The 14712-nt window shown below is 39.7% G+C and overlaps 1 protein-coding gene across 1 annotated transcript in view; it reads left to right on the forward strand.

The window, feature by feature from the left end:
* Positions 1–9931: 9931 nt before the first annotated feature.
* The window catches only part of CAND1 (cullin associated and neddylation dissociated 1), a 42120-nt gene continuing 37339 nt past the window's right edge, over positions 9932–14712 (forward strand). The window contains exon 1 of the mRNA XM_059186259.1: positions 9932–10449. Coding sequence (XP_059042242.1) covers positions 10382–10449 — 68 coding nt within the window. The 5' untranslated portion in view covers positions 9932–10381. The remainder of the gene's footprint in view (positions 10450–14712) is intronic.

The following is a 14712-nucleotide window of genomic DNA, read 5'->3' on the forward strand; positions in this document are numbered from 1 at the left end:
GCCCGGCACATGTGTGGAAGGGTTTGGAGGCTTTGTGGATGCAAGATCAGCGAACAGTGAACAGTGAGATGTGACAGTTTAAAAAGCTAAAATGCTCTTAAGTTATAAATATCAAAGAACTAGGAAATGGTAAAAGTAACCCCCTTTGGCAGGCATTTACTCTTACATCAGGCACAGTAAAAAGGATTTTTAGTGCATTATATAGTTTAATCCTCACATTAACTCTATGAGGTCGATATTACCACCCCCAGTGTGCGGTGGAGAACACTGAAGCTTACTGAAGCTAAGCAACTTGCCTAAATCACCCAGCTAATATCTAGTGTGGCCAGGGTTTACTGAAAGATGAGACAGTAATGAGCTGAAGAATTCCTGGAGAGACCAAGTGTACTGAGAGCTTATTAGAAAGGAAAGACCTAAGTGATATTTTCTTGAAGAGTTGGTGTTAAAGTGGATATAGATAATGAAGGAAATAAAAAATTCAAATATTTTCCCAAGATTTTCAGGCTAATGGATATTTGTGGGAGCTATGAAAAGCTGTATGTGTATACACACACACACACACACACACACAGAGAGAGAAGAATGAAACCTCACCATTCTCTTACACCATACACAAAAATAAACTCTAAGTGGATGAAAGACCTCAGCGTGAGGCAGGAATCCATCAAAATCCTAGAGGAGAACATAGGCAGTAACCTCTTTGACATCAGCCATGGCAACTTCTTTCAAGACATGTCTCCAAAGTCAAGGGAAACAATAGTGAAAATGAAATTTTAGGACTTCTTCAAGGTAAAAATCTTCTGCCAGCAAAGGAAACAGTCAACAAAACGAAGAGGCAACTCTCGGAATGGGAGAAGATATTTGTGAATGTCACCAGAGATAAAGGACTAGTATCCAAGATCTATAAACAACCTCTCAAACTCAACACCTAAAAAACAAATAATAAGTCAAAAAATGGGCAGAAGATATGAACAGACACTTCTCCAAAAAAGACTTACAAGTGGCTAACAGACATATGAAAAACGGTCAACATTATTAGCATCAGGGAAATTTAAATCAAAATGACATTGAGATACCACCTTAAACCAGTTAGAATGGCCAAAATTGACAAGGCAGGAAACAAAAAGTGTTGGAGAGGATGTGGAGAAAGGGGAACCATCTTACACTATTGATGGGAATACAAGTTGGTACAGCCACTTTGGAAAACAGTATGGAGTTTCCTCAAAAAGTTAAAAATGGAGCTACCCTATGACCCAGCAACTACACTACTGGGTATTTACCCCAAAGATACAAATGTAGTGAAAAGAAGGGGCACATGCACCCCAATGTTCAATACAGTAATGTCCACAACAGCCAAACTGTGGAAGGAGCTGAGATGCCCTTGAACAGATGAATGGATAAAGAAGATGTGATCCATATATATGCAATGGACTATTACTCAGCCATCATAAAGAATGAATACTAACCATTTGCATTGACACAGATGGAACTGGAGGGGATTATGCTAAGTGAAATAAGCCAGGAAGATATGTGGAACATAAGGAATGGTATGGAGGACATTAGGAGAAGGAAGGGAAAAATGAAGGGTGGGGGGGAGTCAGAGAGGGAGAAAAACCATGAGAGACTATAGACTATGGGAAGCAAATTGAGGGTTTTAGAGGGGAGGGGATGGGAGGGAGTGATCCCAGTGATGGGCATTAAGGAGGGCAGTTTTCATGGAGCACTGCTTATTATATGCAAACAATGAATTATGGAACACTACATCAAAAACTAACAATGTACGGTATGGTAACTAACATAACATAAGAAAAAAAAAAAGAAAAAAAAGAAATATGGTGGGGCACCTGGGTATAGTCGGTTAAGCATCCAACTCCTGGTTTCAGCTCACATCCCAGTCTCAGGGTCATAGGATTGAGCCCCATGTTAGGCTCTGTGCTTGGTGCAGAGTCTGCTTGAGATTCTTTCTCCCTCACTCTACCCTTCCCACTCATGCTCTCTCTCTCTCTCAAATTAATTAAAAAATGGTGATAGGGAAGAGGGTTAAATTTTTGGAGAAAATAAATTTTGTTTTTAAATAGTAATAGTTAATATTTATAAAGTAGCTATAGTTGGCATCTTATTTTTCATTTTTTTTTAATTAATTTATTTGAGAGAGAGAGAGAGCATGCAAAGGAGGAAGATCAGCGGGAGAAGAAGACTCCCTGCTGAGCAGGGAACCCAATATGGGACTCAATCCTGGGACTTCAAGATCATGACCTGAGCCAAAGGCAGTTGCTTAACCAACTGAGCCATCCAGGCACCCTGTAACAGGCATTTTATATTCATCTTGTTTAAGCTTTGTATGACCCTGGATACTAAGTTGCCCAAGATCACAGAATAAGGGGTTATAGCCAGAGTTTGAACCCAGGTCTCTGAGTTAGAGCCTGTATTCTGAATCACCCCACTATATGATATGGCAAATTGGGTTTAAGGTGGCTGTGCAGTATCTCAGCAGAAATGTACCAGAACAGTTGGACATATAGGACTAGAGCACAGGCAAAATGATTGGATTTATGTTTGTCGTTAACAGTTTATAAATATATATGCTAAGTTATTTCAAATGAGGCATTAGCACATCAACATTTTTAAGTGTCATAAACATAGTATCACTACTTTCTAAAAATTCTTATCAAGTCTGTAAACATGTATATGGTCATTACATACTCTTTTTTATACAAATCCTTTGTAGTAAATATCTCTTGCTCTCCAGTGGTGACTGAGTTTGTTCGTTCGTTCTTTCTTTCTTTAAAGATTTTATTTATTTGTCAGAGACAGAGAGAACTTTTGAGCACAAGTAGGTGGACCAGCAGGCAGAGGGAGAAGCCTGGGCTCAGCAGGGAGCCTGATGCAGGGCTCTGGGATCATGACCTGAACCAACGGCAAATACTTAACTGACTGAGCCACACAGGCATCCTGATTCTTTTACCTCAGAGCAAATGCTCTCTTTGGGGGAAAATCCATGAAAGAAACTAACTCTATTCTGACTATATTTCTAAAAAGTGGTCTATTTTTAGGTAACTTGGCTTCTTTTTTTATCATCATTTTGGCATCTTTATTGAGGTATAATTGACATCCAATAAACAGCATGCATTTAAAGAGTACAGGTTAATGAATGTTGACATATGTATACACTCCTGAAGTCATTACACAATGAAAATAAACATTTCCATCAATTCCAAACCTATCTTGGAGCCTCGATCTGTCCTCCACCCTCATCCCTTGGCAACCACTGATCTGCTTTGTGTCTTTACAGATTAGTTTGCAATTTCTAAAATTATATATAAATAGACTCAGAATCTGTACTCTTTTTTCCTCTGACTTCTTTCACTCATGATGATGCTTTTGAAATTCATCCATGCTGGTGTGCTTATCAATAGCTCATCCCACTTTTGCTAAGAAGTATCTCATTATGTACATATATTACAAAGTGTGTATCTGTTGACCTGTTGGCAGACATTTGGGTCGTTTCCAGTTTGGCTCTACTAGGAATTGATCTGGTGAGAACACTAACATCATTTGTCTTTTGTGTAGAAACTAGGAATGGAGTGGCTGGGATGTATGGAAGATGTAGGCTTAGACTTTGAGAAACTGCCAAATTGATTTCCAGCAGCAGTATATGAGTGTGCCATATCCTTACCAATACTTAGTATGATCAACCTCTTTGATTTTAATATTCTAAAAACTCTGTAGCGGTGTCTCTTTGTCGCTTTAATTTGTCCTTTGATGCTAATGATATTGAGCACAAACTCATGTGTTTGTCATCCTGTAGCTTCTTTTGTGATGGTCAAATCTTTGTCCATTTTAAAATGGGAATTTCTGTTTTCTTCTTGAGCTGTATGAGTTCAGAATACAAATCCTTTGTATATATATCTTCCGCGAGTATTTTCTCCTGTTTCTCCCATTTTTAAGCCTTTATCGTACTGTTAAAAGCAAGAGTTAGCCCCAATCAATAAACATTTTCCTTTAAACCAATTCTAGATTGTGACACATTTTAAGTGTTAACAACTACATCTATTATAACAAAACTCTCACACTTGTTAGGAAATTATGCAAATTTTTTATGGAGGTTTCCATGAAATGCAAAGAGAGTTTGAGTTTCCTTACTTGGACCCTAATAAAAAGCAGGTATTTTATAAAACCAGCAGTTGCTTTTTCTAGAATGCAATAATTCTACCACTTCACCTATTAATATAAATAATAATGGACTGATTTCATTGCATAAATATCCACGGCTGAAAGAATCCCAGGACTATTTCATTCAGTTTATTTTCATTAAAATTATTTTTCCAGCTTCATTTTACTGTACTTTCTTTTTTAATCTCTGAAGTTGTTGGCTCATGATTTCCCTTTAATTACCCTTTCACACCATTTCTCAAAAGTCAAAACTTGTACCTGGTAGTGAGCAGAATACATTTTTTTAAGCAATGGGATAAGACCCCATTGGCAGAGCATCTATATTTAAAGCAAAAAGTAGCATTTGCTTAATGCTAGAATTTTCTTCTATAAAAACGGATAACCAGTTTTATATTTATAAAGTTATATTTTCAGTTTTCTGAAAATCCTGGCTAGTCCTCTTAAAAATATATATCAGAAGGTGTTATATTAAAATGACACACAATGGTTAATATTATTATAAAAGTCAAAAGTATGAATGAAATGGTAGATGTTCCAAAAGAAGCACCTTTGTGATATAAATAATCTTTGTAATTTTCTCTAATATGCTGCAAATGTATTTCTAACTCTTAAAGAATAATCCCTTCATGGAATAACAATTAGGTTTGATTTAGAGTGCCACTAAAAATTAACCAAGAGCTTCCAGCAGTTGTTTAGAAGAGAGTAGATCATTGGAAAAACTCTAGCTGTTGAATCGTTTCCGAACAATCAGAAATAAATCTTCTTAAGATCAATCTTATACAGCCTTTACTTCCTTTTGCATCTAAGATGAATTCATTATTAACGAATGTTCTCTAACAGGCACATTTTATTTGTGTGCAAAGCTGTCTCTGCTGAAACACGAATCACAGCTGCCCTTTTCCTCCACTATTAACATAGCAGCTTTGACATTCGACAGAGAATTCTATTTCAGAAATTAGTAACTGGTTGAATAAGTGCAGCTCTATTTTCTTTATGTCCTTTAACTCAGTTCATGGCAAATCTATGACTTAAGCACGATCCACATTTACTTGGCAGAAGGTTGTTTTAAAATGAATGTTGAATGAACTTATTTTCTGCCAAGACTCTCTTCCTCCCTGTCACCCATTCAGCATGCAACGCAGGAGAAGAAAAAGTCCCCCATGGAACAATGATTTCCAATGTTTCATCGTACTCTCATTCTTTGAGAGGGTAATGGGTAGGACTTTAAAAACCTGTACACTTGAATGTGTCAGGTACCTACACACTTGTATTAGTTAGCTCAGGTTACCATAACAAAATGCCATGGACTGGGGTGGCTTAAAACAACAGAAAGTTATTTCCCCAATTCGGGATGCTGGAAGTCCCAGATTAGGGAGCCAGCATGATTGGGTGCTGGTGAGAGCGCTCTTCTTGGCTTGCAGATGGCTGCATTCTTTCCATGTCCTCACATGGCCCAGAAATAAAGAGAGAAAGAACTCTTTGGTGTTTCTTTTCATAAGGGCACTAATTCCATCAGAAGGCCCCATCCTTATGACCTTTGTCTAAACCAAAATACTTCCCAAAGGCCCTATCTCCGAATACATACCATTGGAATTTGGCTTTTCAACATATGAATCTATCTTTGTAAAGGAGGAGAGGGAATGAAACACACAGGGTCAGTCCAGAGGGCTTCTAAATATTCCTCTTGGGTATTCACAGCACATCAGCATGTGAAATGTCCTGAGATTTTTCTGGAGTTTAAGAAAAACTGTTTTCTAAATGTTTTTTAAACTAAAACTCTACTCTCCATCACATAAACCCCAATAGTATCTGCTTCTATTGATATCTTATGGAAAGTGTTTGTTAGCGTTTGGGACCAGTATGCAGTTTGGGAAATGCTATGGTAAAAGCCTTCTTGTAATAATGGGGCGAAGGGTGGAAACTGAGATCAAGCCCTCAAGCATCTTTTAGGAAAATAATCGGAACTAAATAGCATTCCTCTCAAATCACTGGGAAATTGCACGTTTCTTATTTAGGTTTCAATAGCTATAAAAGATACAAAGATAACTTCATTTTTTGTCATATCCCTCCAGACCTTTCACTTCTCTATACAAGAGTCATTGTCATTTTAAACTTGTCTTTGTTGCCGTTCCACATTCTTAGAGGTCCCCTTCCACACATTCCCTCCACACATGTATAAAATGAGACGTTTCTATTGTCTTAGAAGCCCTCGAGTTGAAAACATTAGGCATAAAATACCCTATTTTTATTTATTTTATTTTTTAAAATTTTAAAAAGATTTTATTTATTTGACAGAAAGAGACACAACAAGAGAGGGAACACACGTGGGGGAGTGGAAGAGGGAAATGCAACAAGCAATTCACCTCAGTCTTACCATATTAACATATTAAAGACAATTTCAGGATCTGCTCCATTAGGCAAAAACATACAAAAAAATCATGTGAAATTTAAGATTTGGTTAATAAGAATGTCCCCTCAAATTAAGGACAATGTCTTGCCCATCTTTGCCTCCCCAGTAACTAGTACACTGCCTGGAACAGTGCAATCACTCAATCAATGTTGGTGACTTCAGCTAAGTTACTGGTTGGTATCTGAAGAAACTTCCAAGAGCTGAAGGACTCCATTTTTCTTCTTTTCTTGTCTCAGTTTTCCATTATGACCATTGACTAAAGAAAACTATTGGGTGGGCGGCCTTATGTAGGCTTATTTTCTTTTGTACTTAAAATTAATTTAGCATTTACAGACCCTTAAAGGAAAGCATTTCCGCACTGTTTGGTAACCAGCTATATTCAGTGATACATAGATCAAATCTCTAAGAGGTCAAGAATACAGAATAAAATTAAGTACTTTTGAGTGCCTATTATGAATTTGGCATGGGCTAAGTACTTGAAAGAAGCAGAAGTGGTTTAAAGTTGGTTTATGCTCTTAAGGAATTTACAGTCTAATTGGAAGCTAGAATATAAATACTATTGTTGGTTCAAGATCCTAGAAAGAGATAGGGGACGTGACCAGCACCGCAGGTGGGGACAAGCACTTTAGTACAGAGATTTGGAGCATAGGCTCTGAAACCACATTGCCTGGGTTTTCATCCTGACTGCCCCTTTAGCAAGTTACTTAGGTCTTCTGTGCCTCTCATACTTAAAATGTGGATTAAATGAATCAGCGTAACACCTGACCTAGAAGTAAGGGCTTATTATTATAATAGTGAATACACAAAAATTTGGAGTTGGGGTCTTTGAGAGACTCAAAAAAATTGATGGGAGCAATTTCTATATTAGAATAGTGGGAGAAAGGTCAGAAAAAAAGGGCTAGGGACAGATGAAGGTGCACACTGATTGCCAAAAGGGAGGACTACTTCATTCAGTACTAGAGAGCCATTGAACTTTTTAAATTGCTGAGGAGCACTATAAAAACAATGTTTTAAAAAACTCTAAACAGAAAGGTCTGGGATAGGGACAAGGGAAAGACTGAGGGAATATACTACCACCAATAGCTGACTTTTGTTAGATGTTTCCCATGACCTCTGTAACTACCAGAAATATGGTTATTTATAAAGATTATTACATTCCAGGTAATATGCTGAACACTTCATATGGGATGTTGTTATAGAATGAACTGTATCTCCCCCCAAATTCACATGTTGAAGACATAACCTCCAATATGACAATACTTGAAGAGAGGTCCTTTAAAGAGATATATGAGGTGAAATGAGGACACAATTAAGGTCGAATGAAGTTAAGAGAAGGGCGTCCTAATCCAATCGGACTGGTATCCTTAGAAGAATAAGAAATACTAGTGTGTATGCACACAGGAAAGACTACACAAAGACATAATGAGAAGGCCACCATCTGTAAGCTAAGGTCTTAGGATAAATCAGCCTTGCTATTACATTGATTTTGGATTTTCAGCCTCCAGAACTATGAGAAATTAAATTCTTGTTGTTTCAGCCACCCAATCAAAGGAGTTTAGTTATAGCACTACTGGCAGACTCAGGCAATAGCTCATTTGACTCTTAAAACAGCCAGATGGGGTAATACTGTACTCTGATGATCATAGTGTTATCCATAAAGAAACCGAAGCGCAGAGACCTTGAAGTGAATTGCCTAAGACAGCTAATAAGTGGCAGTAAATAGGATTTATATTAAGCTGTCTGACTACAAATATTCTAGTTCAGCTGAAAACTGATAAATGGAAGGATTTACACACAAATGGAAAAAACATGACTTGGGTGTCTGACTGGATTCAGGCTAAAAAAAAAAAAAAAAAAAGTTATCACCAGATGACTGAGACTTTAAGCCTTACGGTCCACACAAGATAAATGACCGGCTTGTGTGTGACGTATATGTGCGTAGTTCTTATTAAATATTGCGGAAAGGTTGTTCTGAGCAGAAGGGAGTTAATTGTGGATGAAGTGCGCTGGGAACCTAACAATGGCTGATTTGGGTAAAATGAGTAAAGAACTATGGTACTACTGGGGAGAAATAGCATTAAGTAAAAGGATACATTGGGGTAAGGGTAATGAGGGGGGAAATTCAGGTATGAATCATGAGGTCAGATCACATTTTATCCGTTTAAACTCTTATTGATTATAACAGTGTCTGGCTTTTAGAAGACACACAATAACATTTGCGAACTATGGGAAAGAACAGTGGAGAAACGTCAGATTTAATAACTGGAAGAAAGTAGCTATTTAGGTGTTTTGTTTAAAGGAGCAGTAACAGATTGAGACACAATTTTCCTTGACTCTTGACTGGGCTTTCTCTTTCTTTTAGAAAGGCTTTTGAGCTAGCTCCAATTCCAATTAAACACAGAAAACGTGGGCACTGAAACAAATGATGTGGTATCTGATTTCCCACTGCTGTGTGTGTATGTCTCTGGGAACAAACACAGGTGCAGGATTAACAGATCCACAGGAGCTAACTACAGAGGGTAGTCCTTTAGCTACTCTGAATAAAACGAAAAGGTCTGAACACCATCAACAGTCATGGCCTTTCTTGCTTTAGGGAGCTCTTAAATGCAAAGAGGGACTGTCCCTAGCAGAGACTCATCTGCCTTGAGGATGAAGCTACCATCATTCTCCAGGATCGGCGCTAGAAGTCTCTACTATATCTCTGCCAAGAACACTAACTGATCCGCATTGCGCTTGCCCAACCCGCAGCAGCCTAGTTCTGCAGACATCCCACAACTGCAAAAGGGGTTCTAAGAGGAAATCCGAATACGCGGCCGAAACCAATTGCGCGGGGAGCCAAAGATTTTATCCACCACAACTCACGGTCTGGACTACAAATCCCAGCATTCACTTCTCGCGCGGAGCCAATGAGGAAGCTCCAAGTTCCTTCGGCCAATCACACCCTGACCCAGGGACATGCCCCGACTGAATTCTGGGATTTGTGGTTTTCACGTGGCAACATTATTTCACCGTGGTGAAGGCAAAGTAGGCCACGCGTCCGATTCGAATGAAAGCTCTTTTTGATAATTCTTATGTTGGTCCCCACGCTACCCCTTAACTAGCATTACTCCTGGCGCTCTACCCCTTAAAAATCGTAAACCTTTCCTTGACTGTCATACGGGAAAAAAAGCAAGTTATTCTCAGATTACAGCACGCTTGTTTCCCCCACCCCCCCGTCCTTTAACCGTCGCTTTCAAGTCTCGCGAGAACAAATCCTTTTGGTCGTTGTCATGCCTCCTGAAAGGCGGTTCACGCGAAGACTGACGGAGGCCTCAGCCAACAGCATTACCTTTTAACTAGCGTCTCAATCGCGTGCGTGGGGAGACCTCCATGAACCCTGACCTCGGCTCTCCGTGGCGTCCCGCGTTTGTCGCCCCCGCCCCCGGAGCTAAGGAGGCGGGTTTTGGCCTCTTGCCCGAGGGAGCGAGTGCGGTGAGAGTGGCAGCGAGACCGACCCGAGTGGAGGTGTCTGGCTCCCCGGAGAGGCCCTGCTGTACTCCTCGCTGCCCATGAGCTCGGTTCCCGGCGAGCGGCGCCGTCGTTAGGCCGACCCCGTAGCCTCTGCTTCCTCCAGGACAGGCCCACGCCTCTCCGAGGAGGGGGCAGCCCGTCCAGGCGCCTCCCTAGTCAGCGTCGGCGTCGCGCTGCGACCCTGGAAGCGGGAGCCGCCGCGAGCGAGAGGAGGAGCGCCAGCAACAGCGGCGGCGGCAGCGGGCAGCAGCACCAGCAACGCCAGCGGGCGGGATCGAGGCCGTCAACATGGCGAGCGCCTCGTACCACATTTCCAATTTGCTGGAAAAAATGACATCCAGCGACAAGGACTTCAGGTGAGGCCGAAATCCGACCGTAAACCCACCTTGGGGTCCCCTCTCCGCGGCCCTGGCCCTCACACGGGCCTTGCCCCACCCCTTTGGCCTTGGCCGGTGTGTGCGCTTTCCCGAGCTCTCCGGCCCACCCCCCCGTTCCCTGATCCCGCAGGTTCCTTTTTCTCCCACCTTCCAACCCCCTCCCCCCCATTCGTTCCTCTAGGCCGTTGCCCGCTGCGGGTCCGAGGCGCCTTCTGCGTCCCCAGACGCCTCCACTGCATTCTCTGCTCCCCACCCCCAGTCCCGAGACGTGGTTTTCGCGTCCCAGGTGTGTGAAGGGGCAGAATCACCCACCCTTGTGGGGAAGGGAGTTGCTCTGGGCTCGGAGACCGGGAGGCCCGGGCCTACCGGCCAGCCCGCCTTGAACGCTAGGCCGCCCTCCTGGCTAGGGCTGAGGCTTGCTGCCCTCTCCGGGCCCCAGCGGCCGCCTCTTTTCCCGCAGAGGGAGTGGGCCTAGGTGCATTCAGCTTGAATGATCTGCTTTATTTGAGCTGTCCACGGATTGTGTTCTAAACTTTTTCTTTGGACAATTCCTTTCGAGAAGGTGGGAAGAAGGGGGTGGGGTGGGGAGGGAGCCAGGATGAGGGAACTTGACTCGCAGGGTTTTCCCGCCAGCATCTCTTGTCATTTTTCCTTGTCAGGTGAAAACTAAGCAGAAATTCGGGGTTTCATTCTCATTTCCTTATATCCAAAACTACGGCCAGAAAGGTGAATTCCTGGACCTTAAACGTAAAGCAAGCAAATGGGTCTTCCTGATGGAAGTTTGTGTGTGTGTGTGTGTGTGTGTGTGTGAATATGAGGCTTTATTATGGCAGTTCTGTTCTAGGAGACAAGTACTGACTGTTCCAAACCTTGGTAATATGTATACTGAACAATTGTTATATTTTTACGGATTATCTTGGCCTCTCTCCCCCCCCCTCTTTTTTTTTTTTTGGTGCTACAGTGGTGGTTACATTTCTTTCCAACCTCCTGTCCCATCACAAAATAAATAAGCTCCCAGTCTAAAAAAGCTTTTTTATTTCTTTGATATTCGTTTTGTTCTCTAAGGCTTGGTGGTTGTATTTTGTGAGCATTTTAAAGGAAAGAACAGATGTCTTCAATTAAAATTGAAGCTGAAGCCTATTTTGTTTTATTTGTGTATATATGCACAGTACCCTTTAATATCTGAATACCTGAAAATGCCCAGACCACATCTGCCAGGAAGGGATTTTCTATTTGTGAAAGGAGAAGCGTGAAAACTGTAATGATCATATTCCCAACTAAATTGATGTGTCAGTGTATTCACATGGTCAGTGAAACACAGTTTTGGTTCTGTGACTTCAAAGCCAGAAATGATTTTTAAAAAGTTTTGCTACCTAGGAGGTTATTAATTATTGCATTTGAAAATTTTAAAATCCAATTTGCTAATATGAAAAATTTTAGTGTTGTGACTTTTTGGAAGAGACATGTCTCTCTTTGGTTATTTTGGTATTTTAGATTTCTGTAGATCAAAATCATGGCTTATTGGAGGAAATAAAAGTTTTGCTTTTATTTTTGTTTGTGTGTTTTTTAAGGATTAGAATGCCATTTATTTTGGAGCTTCGCTTGCTCCCAGTGCAAGACACTGAAATTTAAATACACATTTGAGTGGAATATATATACACATATATATGAACTTTCAGCTATGTAGAATGTGTGGTGTGATTCCCCGTCTCCCCCACCCCCACCATTTCTGTCAATTTGGCTCATTCTGTAAAAGTACTAAATATCGTTCTGATTGTATTCAATTTCATACTAAAGATACCACTTTGCTGTAATACTGTAATAGCATGATTTTGTTCAACTGGGTAGACTTGTGTATGGGTAATATGCTTAGAATAAACAAATTAAGCCCTGTTTATACTGCATATGTGATTTTTGACTCAAGCTACTTAATTTCTTGTAAAGATGATCTATATATGATTTTGTTTTCTTTTTTAAATAAATTATATGAAAGAAATAATGCTTTTATGTTAAGCTGTAGTCAGTGTTGAACTTGATAAGAATTATCTACCAAGTTCAGCTAGAGTAAATCAAAACATTGCTGGGAAGGTTGTTATAAAAGTGTAATATTGATATATTTCTAATAGTTGATAAAGAAGTTAATTGTATGAACTGTGACTTCCAGCTATTTGGCATTTTTAAGGTATGTTTATTAACTATGTTTTAAAGACTTGTAAAATATCCTGAAGCCATCCAGTTACAGACAAGTCTTTCAAACTAAAGTACTCTGTATATTAAGTTACAGATAGAGAGTAACTAAAATAGTGAGCATTTAAAATCAAGTATTTTGAATATTTTTCTGTATAATTTTAGTATAGGCATTTATTTGTATATATGTGTTCTATTTTAAAATTATCCCTTCTACTTTCTCATTTGGAATTTGTTTATTTTGGTGTAAATATCAGTTAGTTGCTAGGTGTTTTAAAATAGCTAGTAACAAAGATCTTGAGGACAGAGTTAATATTATAGGATATCTAGTGCAAACCACTCTACTTATGCTAAGGGGAGACAAAAACAGTAATATATCTAAAAGGAAAAAAAAAATTACTCCCCTCATGCTAGACTCCAAAGAGACTATGACCTACCGGTCACAAAATATGGGCTCTAGTCATATGTTCTAGCCTAGTAGGATTTTTTCTTGGGAACTGTCTATGAGATCTTGGGGAGACTACTTAATCTGGGACTAAATTTTTACTTTGAGAAACTTGTTCTTGGGTGATTACAAAAGGTCCCTTAGAGACCTGAAATTTTAGGTGTCTGAATAACTAAATAGTCCATTCACATGAAGAAAGTAAAGAAATGGGTACAGGCTAAAAATTTTTCAGATGTTAGCATTTTTAAAAGAATCATTTTGTAGGGTTTAAATCATGGGTTCAATTTATTGGTGAGGGACATCTGATGTCCTTTTTCTTTCATGTTTTAGTATTATGTACTCTTTGAAGGCAGTATTTTAAGGTTTACTACTAGTAGGTAGGTCATTCTGTAGATACCAGAATGAAAACTTAAATGTGCATAAACCATGTGAATGCTCTGTTTATGAATATTAATATTGAAAATTGGGTTGCGATAACTTAAGTTTTACTCATATGTTTCACCACCAATTGAATTTAAGTATTCCAAGGACTAAGGAGCTGAAGAAAATTTATCACTGTTCTATCTTTATCTACATAGTAGTTAACATTAATGCTTACTGTCAGCTTTATATACTGGATCCTGTTTATCCTTATAACTCTAGTAAAGTGGATACTAACAATCTCTATTCCAGTCCAGGAAACTCAGGTGTGATGGTGTTCATTAAATACTTGTCCAGGGTGAGTTAGACATTAGATCTGGGGTTTCCAGACCACCCCCAACTCCAACCCCAACTCCCAGAGCATGAACTCCTTTTTTTTTTAAGATTTTATTTATTTATTTGACAGAGATCGTAGGCAGAGGCAGGCAGAGAGAAAAAGGGGGAAGCAGGCTCCTCACTGATCAGGGAGCCATATGTGGGGCTGGATCCCAGGGCCCTGAGATCATGACCTGAGCCAAAGGCGAAGGCTTAACCCACTGAGCCATATAGGTGCCCCCAGAGCTTGAACTCTTAGCTACTATGTTATGTTACTTCTCCAGGGTTTTGACTAGGGGACATTAAGACTAAACTTAAATTTCATTTCCCTCTCAGGCTTATGGAGTATTTTGTGCTAGAAGACACTTTAAGTAATTCCCTGAGAGGGACTGCAAAATGTTTTAAGATCTAGTGCTTGCCCTCAGTAATATTTACATACTTGTTGAATGGTTTAAGACACTTTTACAAAAAGATAACCCAGAGCAATATGTAGTTCTCAGCCTTAAGTGGTAGAGAAGATAATAGCAAGGAGATTCCTGTTGGTGGAATCATGTGAGTTAGGTCTTGAAATTGTAGGTAGAGAAAATGAGCACAAGTGTGAAGTGTGAAAGGTCACTATACAAGTAGATAATCTTGACTGGAGCTGGTTGTAAGGGTAGGGAACTTGTTTTACCAAACTGAGTCTCCACTGTTTTGGATTTGTGGGTTCTCAGGTGATAGTTTTAGTTGGATTTTAATTACAGAGTTAAAGAGAAAAACATGTAACGATTTTGAGAAATTTCTTCCAGAAACCATTGTAAAAATCTGTCAGTCAATTTTTTAAAATATCATTTGATACAATCTTAAAATAATTACTACATTGCAGAATTTCCTAG

The sequence above is a fragment of the Mustela lutreola genome, chromosome 8 (assembly GCF_030435805.1).
Source record: "Mustela lutreola isolate mMusLut2 chromosome 8, mMusLut2.pri, whole genome shotgun sequence".
Classification (NCBI taxonomy): Eukaryota; Metazoa; Chordata; class Mammalia; order Carnivora; family Mustelidae; genus Mustela; species Mustela lutreola.